We start from the raw sequence: 8,579 nt of genomic DNA on the forward strand, positions 1-8,579 counted from the left end.
GGACTAACATACCTGGACTTTAAAAATCTGGACACCCGTTAGATGGCGGCAAAAGGTCAGTGTGTTCTGTATCACTTTGCTACTCTCTAGTGGCCGCATCGGTTATTGCAGAAAGTTATGGTCGCCTTAGATTAAAGGACTGTTTCTCAAACCTGGCAACTTTTGTGGGCTTCAGCTTCCAGAATTGCCCAGCCAGTGCTGGCGGGGGAATCCTGGAAGCTGAAGTCCACACATCTTAAAGTTGCCAAGTTTGAGAAACACTGGATTAAGGCCTGAATTTCACCTGACTGCAACACCAAAAGACGCGTGGGATTGCAAGTAACGCCCCAAGGAGCATTCAGAGTCTCTTAGGCACTCAGGGGTTAACGAGACCGTTGCGCAATGCATGACGGAAGTTGTAGGCACCGACGGTTTCGGATTGCGCAAGCCAATCAGGTCCTCTTCTTTCTTCTGGTAATGGCCGCTTCCCGGAAGGTAAATCTCGTCGTTTGCTCCACGGGCACGGAAGGCTAATGCTTTAGGGGTGGGTGCCCGGAACGCCCCAGATAATCCTTTGTGGTTCAATGGTCCGTTCCTTCTTGATAGCGGCCCTGGCTCTAGCTGAGCCACGTGCTTTCCGAGGAAGCTAGCGCGGGTAGCTGAGGGTTGCTGCCGCACGTGACTCGAAGCATTTGATCTGGACGTCCCTTAATCTGCCTCCAGCCTCTCACTGGCGTCAGTGGATCTCTCGCGGGTTTAATCCGTTTCGGGGAACCGAGCAAGCTTGCTTTCGGGTGCGCGTTCTCCCTCCCTTCTCCTTTCTTTAGTAGGGCGGCCGGATGGTTTCCAAGACCTCGAAGTTGGCCAAAGAAGGAAAGAAGACAGATTCCCCCAGGTGAGCGGCTTTCAGTGGGCGTTTCTCGGAATTGCCGGGTTATCTTTCACCTGAGTTTTCCAGAAGAGTGGCCGCATCCTGCGTGCCTGCAGGTTTACGCAGCAATAAATCTGTTAAATCTTTAAGATACTACAGGCTCCCTTGCTAATTTGTTTCACATTCTGGACAAAGCTTACAATAAGTGTTTTGATGTCTTCGTTTTTTGTCCCTAGATAGATAGATAGATAGATAGATAGATAGATAGATAGATAGATAGATAGATAGATTTGGTGCCTTTGAGTCATTGTTGACTTCTAGTGACTTCCTGGACAAATCCCTGCAGTTTTCTTGGCAAGGTTTTTCCGGAAGTGGTTTGCCCATGCCTCCTTCCTAGGGCTGAGGGAGAGGGACTGGCCCAAGGTCACCCAGCTGGCTTCGTGCCTAAGGTGGCACTAGAACTCACCGTCTTCCAGTTTCCAGCCTGGTACCTTAACCCTACACCAAACTGGCTCCTGGTAATTGACTCTTGTTCTAAAGGGAATCCTTAAAGTAATGCTTTGTGTTCTTGGGTGGTGGAATGAGTATTTTGTATCTCGTGCCTGCATATTTGTCAAGCCTTATTTTATGTGGCCTTGGCAATCAATACAAATGCTAGAATGGGAAGAAGAGCAGGATGCCCCTTAGCTTAGTGTACCATGTGGTTTCATATTTCGTAGCTCAGAATCATAAGACCATTGTAAATTATCTAATTTAATCAAAATGTATGTGTTGCATGGCCTAAATATAATTTGTTAGAGTTGTACTGGCCATACAGTGTGACTGTGTAAAGGCCCACTAACAAATGTAAGCACGAGTGGCTTAAATAAAGCATGACTTTTTATGTTTAAGCAAAAACAGTTTTGTTCCATGATCATAGGGATTATTTAATTTATGTGTTAGTAGAGGGTACTTGAAGGTCACCTGGCAATTTGCTGTCCATTTCAGAATTTCTGATTCCCAGCTGTGTAATTGCAACAAACAAATTGGCTTGTGCTTTCTTCTTTCAAATTGGCCTTTTAGAATCACTGATCTGTAATAAATAAATGTAAACATGTATTAAAACAGGCATGTCAAGGTCAGTATGTAGGTTATGTTCTGCAATAAGTTATTTGCTTCACTTATGAGACTGTCAGAACGTCTCGCCCTGAGGCAGGATAATTTTTTCCAGTTTAAGTATTTATTTTCCCAGTATAGGAGCTGTGATAGTAGGGAAGCATTTCAACAAGAGCATCACATTTCTGAAGAAAAGACTGCTATTGCTGTTACTGTTACTATTACATCTTTCCTTGGGTCAACAAGTCAGTAGGGTTGGACATGGCAGTGTTGGGATGGGAGACTACTAATTAAAATCAGGGCTGTAGGCTAGATTGGGAAGTGGAAAAGGCAAAAAGAAAGCACTTCAGTACATTGCCAAGAAAAATGCATTGATAAATCTATTAAATCACTAAGAGCTGAGCTCTTGGGGGCATTTTTACCCTTCTTTTCTTCCTGTGTGCAAAAGCACATGGTGGACTGTATTGGACAAGGTTGAGAACTGTTTAAATGTTGCAAGTGCTTAAGTTGTATTACAGAGCTGGCCTTAGTGAGGATTATGATTATATTTTTATCCTGCCTTTTTTATATGTAATCAAGGCGGTGAACATACTTAATACTCCTGCCTCCTATTTTTGCTCACAGCAACAACCCTATGAGGTGGGTTGGGCTGAAAGAGAGTGACTGGCCCAATGTCATCCAGCTGGCTTCATGTCTAAGGGAGGCCTAGAATTCACAGTCTCCTGCTTTCTAGGTCAGCACCTTCACCACTACACTGAACTGGCTGTCAGTTTGGATAGGATACTATTTGCATGTCCACAAGGCTGCATCCCAAAAGCCATAGAACATCCTAAAAATATCAGTGAGAGACTTTTAGCTAAACTTTCCTTCCCAATATAAATAAGAATTTTCAGTAGTCTTTGGACAGTTTATGGAATTCTTAAACTCTCCTCATAGTGTTTATAACTAAGATATTAACAACACAAAAACTATTTCTCATTTTACGATGGGTGTTCATTTTTCAACTTTTCCAGTTGAAAAAGTAAGTATTTATACTAATAACACACTCTGGATCAGAAAAGGTTAGAGGGAGCATCTTACTTCTAATTACCTACATGGTTCAGACATGATGGTTCCAGCTGTGGACTTTTGCTCTGTCAGTGGTGTGCATGTTTAAACCACAAAATTCTCTATATTCAAACTGAGAAATTATGATTTACTCCTTATTCTTAATCCTAAAATTTGAGGAAGGCAGATTCTGGCTATTAAAAAAAAAAAAACTTCCTAGCAGTAAAAGCAAATTGACAATGGAGTCGGAGAGGTGGTGGACTTCCTTTCTTTGGGTGTGTTCTAGCAGAGGTTGGACAACCAGCTATTGGGGATAGTTGGGTTGGACTCATTGGCCAAAATTAGCCCTTCCACATTCATGATACCATGATTCCTGTCCTGTGTTGAATGTAATTGTTCTATCTATCTGTCAGTCAGTCAGTCAGTCAGTCAGTCAGTCAATATATAAATAAAATAAAGTGGCGTAAACTGTGACGAGATGGATAGGGAAGGACCATTTTCAGCATATTCTGAGAATAATCTACTCTACTCTTGTGTATCAGCCAAAGATCATTGTATCTGAACTCTACTATAGGGAGAAGGAGAAACTTCTTTGTTATATCATTTAAAATACAGATTATTTTAGGTTTTTGCCACCACAAAGCAGTAGGAAAATTGTACCCAAATATGGCTTTGGGTGCTGAAGAAAGAGGGGTCACAGGACCATATACAGCCCAGGGTACTTCTGTTTAGCACCTCTGCCATAACTTCATCATTCCCTTTGTTTCTGATGGCATAATGCTTATGTGGCCAGAACCACACCACCCATGCTTCACAGTAGAGCCACACAATCTGCAGCTGGAATGTGTATTGCTTAATGATTATGAAATACAGCCTATAAAGAAAAATGTGGGGAAACTAGTTGGGATGGGGTAATGGAGTGGGGAGAATGGCTGCCTTACTGGAAGAATAAATGAGAACTTACTGCAAGCAGCATTTCTCCCATTCTCTTTCTTGCACAGTGAAATGTTTCTCATCTACACTTAGCTCCTTTCCCAAAGGCCTTGACTGTTATGCTGGTGCACACAGATAACTTAGAGAAACTGGGCTCTACTTGGTATCTAGTAGCCCTCACAATGTGTTTACTTTCCTCTCTGTGTTTAAAATACATCTGATTGGCCAATTCTATGTATTTAGTCTTTTCTTCAGGGTCATCTGATCAGTAATGACTGGGAACATGGCTGCCACCAGGAATGCTTCACAACTCTTCTTGGTATTTTTCTTGTTGCTTTTTGGCCTGCCTGTGGTGGAAGCTTTGGATACCGGCGATGCATTAGCCTTGTTGCTAGGTGTGGCTCTCAGTTGCATTGGATTCTGTGCCTGCCTCGGTCTATATGCAAGACGACGAAATGGAGAGCAATGACTTTAGTCCAAAATGTCCAGGTCAAGTGCAACTGCCTTGTTGGATGTTGTTACAGTTAAAGAAGAGTTTCAAGATGTTCCCCAATGCATCAAATCTTTATTGCCATGTACTGCTCAAGAAGAGAGATCACTCCCAAGGGGAAGATTGTGGAGAAAGCTGCCTTGAGTTCAAAAGAACATTTTATATGTAATTAAGACGTTGCCTTAAAAGAGAATGCTATTGGTTTTCATTTGCAAAAGAAAAAAAACACCAATATAAGTTGTTAACTGAGGTGCAGTGAGAAATGTTGAGAGGGTGAAAGAGGAAATATGGTTTGCATTCAAACTGATATACAGAAAATATATGACTAGGGAAACATAACTATCCTCCTAAATTAATTTAGGGACTCTTTTTTTCTTCTTCTGATGAAACGTTTCTCTATTTTTTTTCCAAATTAAACCAAAGTATTTTGTGGTAAGGTCAAGTTGATGTGTACTATCCAATGTTTTGTTGTTTTCATTGAGTTAAAATTTCTGGTACAATTAATGTTGAAAAGTTGGGCCATTATCTCCTTAAACGATTGCAGATATTCTAATATAACAGTATGTAATCCAGTGCCATCAAATGTTTAGACTGCAACTCCCATAATCCCTGACCATCAGCCATTTGATTTATCAGAATTGTAATCTAAAATATGTGGCGGGGAGGGGGAGATGCCAAGTTTTCTACTTGGAGAAATGGACACAGCTATTCTTGCCCATGCAGGCTTGAATGTATAGGAAGCCTGACTTTTTTCCTAGTATGCTTTCTACTCATTTAGTAGAATGTGTAGAAACATTCCTCATAGATTAAATTTTATGACCTCTCAGTTGTTCTACAGAAAAATTGCTGGGAACAATGTTTAAATGACCAAACCTTTTCTATACAGTATGTATCTCCTGACTTGTACTGTTTGCAACCTTTTTAATAAATTGTGAAACTCTCACTATTTTCAAAGTATTAAATGAGGTGAAGGATTAGTGAGAATTGAACAATGGTTTATTCCTGGTCTTCCAGTGTAACTAAATAAACTCCACAAAGTTTACAACTTAAACAATAACCTCCATGCTCTTTTAATATGCTCTTTGCTGCTGTGTTCAATTCGCCCATGATTGAACACTTAGATATTGAAAATGTGCCTAAATTTAACAAGAGCATTGTTGAAGCTTATGTTAAAACAATATTATTACCACAAATCAAGTTTGGTAATAAGAGAAATGTAGGAATTTTCTTAACATGCACATTCAGACTCATTGTAAGAGTATTATCACCAATGGTTTAAAAGTCTAAATATGACTGATAAAGCAGAAATATATTATTCTAATGTACTTTAAAGGCATTTTCTCATAGTGCATGCACAATCTACATGTCTGTCCTGCGTTGGATTCTCTGCTGCAGATACTTGCCTTATTACGTTACTGACTCTTTTAAGCATCTTCTAAAAATGTTTGATGCCATTTAGGTAGATAGCTGCAAGGAATGTGATTTTGTAATATCTCACATGGGATTGGATTCCACCATGTAAATCTTTTCTTACACTTGCAAAATGCTGAATGCTTGTGATTTTTAAAAACTGTTTCTTTTATTTTTAAAATTAGAAAGGGTGGGGAGTACTTCAGCGTGAAGTATTGGTCTCCAGCCAACTTAAAGCAGATCCAAAGATATATTTAGGGCATAAAGATTGCAGGCAGCTGGATGCCAGCACCTGATTTGGAAGTATTTCTGGCAGCCTGAAAGAAGCAAAGAGAAGAAAGGATAGATCCCACGGCCATTGACTGGTAAGGTGCTGAGGCATGGGGATGGTAGTGAGATAAGAGGAGTGCCATAGAGAACCACATACGGGGAAGAAGTAGAGAATGCAGAGCTGGGGACAGTCCAATGGGATGAATAGAAGGAGATTCAAAGATGTGGTTGGGAAGGATAAAGAGCAATGGAATGATTGGGATCCCACAGATGAAACTTGGAAGAGCACATATGTGACTGTATTTGAAGGAGAGGGGAAAATAAGAAAGAAGAGGGTGGTTCTAAAGAGAGAAAGTTGTAATTATAATTACAGTACTGGCTCTTACGAATTTTTCCTAGAAGTAGAGGGCAGAAATACTGAACAGTTTGGCTGAATTTAAAGGAGAAAGTTTACATGTTGGAGCTAAGTTTCTACTGTACAAGATTATGAAGAAGGGATACCCATTTCAGCAAATCATTGCTTCATGTTATCTGTGGTACTTCAACATTCCAAATATGCCCACAAGTTTGAAAGTTTCTGTTTTTGCAATACTGCTAGCCAGACTATTAGAGTACCTCTGGGTTCTGCTAACTGGCAAATTAGATTTTGAGAGGCGAGGGGTAGTTTGTGCGTGTGGGATTTTTTTTTCACCCTCTCTCAATTTTTCATAAAATATGTTTTTTACCTGAATCATTCAGTTATGATAGTAATATGGAAATTGTCAAAGGAATTTACTGAAAATACTTTCTTATAATTGATTTCAAGATGCAAAATATTTCTCCTTTTCAGCAACTCCTCCTCATCAGTAATACCTGGCAAATATTACTCCCTTTGAAACAAGTGGTAAACTTACATCTTGAAGTTTTCAGATATTTTGACAATAGAATATGTGGAAGTGCTTGGAGTAAAATTCATTTAGAATATTTTTGCGGAATGTGTGTGTGTGTGTATAATCTTAATCTCTATATATTTTGTGGGCAAGTTTAAAGTTATCCCATCAAATCATAATACTAAATTCCAATCCTCCCTCTTCACTGCTGTCTTACTGCATATATTATATTGGTAGTTATGCAGTATGTGCTTCATGTAGTAGTATACACAACATTGGTCATTGGAAGGTACTCAATATTTCAAGATTTAGAGGTGCATCTACAAGAGGCTCAAATTCTGACACACTTCCAAGGGGGGGAATATCCTAGTTATGACACCAAAAATAAATTATTAATATCATTGTGATGCTCTCATTTTGGACATGTAGTTTTTGGGTTTGTGGCTGGTGTTTAAAATACAAGGAAATAAACTTTTTGAAGTATACCTGTAACCCATTATTTCTGATCTTTTCCTTTTCCCCTTCTCACGTAAAAGCCCTGATGCTTGGGCTTGTGGTTTGGAGATATTTCTACACTCCTACCCTCGCCTAGACCCTGGGATCCAAAAAGATATACTTTATAAATGAATCCAGAGTAGTTTAAAGTGGCATACTGGAGGATGGACATAGGTCGTCCGTGTTTAAGATTGTACTATATAGAAGCTTTGTGGTAAATGGATTTTCTGTTCTTTCCATCCCTGTTGTTAAAATCAAGTGGCTTTCATGTTTTCATTTGAAACAAAGGAAAGCTTCAAAGCGTGGTATTGATGCACTGGCTCAAAAACCCAAAAAACATTGCAGATGTATTACTGTCTAGTACCACTTGAATGACTCAGCAGGCAACCATGTCTGACTGACCTAGTCTGGTCTGGGAACCTAAGCAGGATCTATCCTGGTTAGTGCCTGGATTGAAGATTTCCAGAGAAAAACAGCTTTAGATTAGACTGGGAACTAAGAAAACATCCTAGAAGAAGATAATGTCAAACCACATTTTTACTGTTGTCAGGAAAGCCACAGGGATATATCCATCAAGTCACCAGAATCTGAGCTTATTTTCATATTTAAATTCTGGGAAAAAGATTGAAAGAACAATAAGGCTGGAAGGTTTGAATCAAAAGGCAGGCAAGATGAAGTTTACTTTCTTCATGCCTTTCCTGCCTTCTCAGGAGCAAGGCTATTAACAGTCATGATAGGAGCAATTTCAGTAAATAGCTTTAGGATAGGTGACTGAATTCCATCCTCTACAATACAATCCCAAACAAATATAGGAGCCTTGTATTTTTTGAAAGGTCCTGAGAGGTCGGATTGCCAATCTTTATCTCTTGCTTAGTATGTTCCCAAGAAAACTGCATGGGACAAACTGCATGGGACAAAGTAGCAATTCAGCTTATATCTTCTCATTTACTCTTTAAGGTATTAACCGTATTGTCAATGTACCATATCAAACTGTTCATTAAGGTTTGTTTGTTTAATTAATAAAAAGTAAGGATACCATTAAGTCACCAAAATGAAAGTTTGAAAGTTTCCTGGCCTCATCTTATTCATGCTTTATTTCAAAAGGTTTAAGTAATTACCC

At 39.5% G+C, this 8,579-nt stretch overlaps 1 protein-coding gene across 2 annotated transcripts; it reads left to right on the top strand.

The window, feature by feature from the left end:
- Positions 1-401: 401 nt before the first annotated feature.
- On the top strand, positions 402-7,449 carry SMIM30 (small integral membrane protein 30). 2 transcript variants are annotated; one of them, XM_025167973.2, is made up of 3 exons: positions 402-474; positions 807-874; positions 4,169-7,449. In XM_025167973.2, the coding sequence occupies exon 3, from the start codon at positions 4,197-4,199 to the stop codon at positions 4,392-4,394; it is 198 nt and encodes a 65-aa protein (XP_025023741.1). In that variant the 5' UTR covers positions 402-474; positions 807-874; positions 4,169-4,196; the 3' UTR covers positions 4,395-7,449. The 2 variants fall into 2 exon arrangements, with proteins under 2 accessions (XP_025023741.1, XP_025023742.1); XM_025167974.2 differs by lacking the exons at positions 402-474; positions 807-874 and adding an exon at positions 932-1,368.
- The last annotated feature ends 1,130 nt before the right edge of the window (positions 7,450-8,579 follow it).

Source organism: Python bivittatus, unplaced genomic scaffold (assembly GCF_059951505.1).
Source record: "Python bivittatus isolate LINGU-HERP-01145 unplaced genomic scaffold, Pbiv_v1 ctg000330_np1212, whole genome shotgun sequence".
NCBI lineage: Eukaryota > Metazoa > Chordata > Lepidosauria > Squamata > Pythonidae > Python > Python bivittatus.

What these genes read in the sequence shown, in the direction of transcription:
- SMIM30 (XM_025167973.2), top strand. Translation starts at nt 4,197, where the DNA reads ATGACTGGGAACATGGCTGCCACCAGGAATGCTTCACAACTCTTCTTG.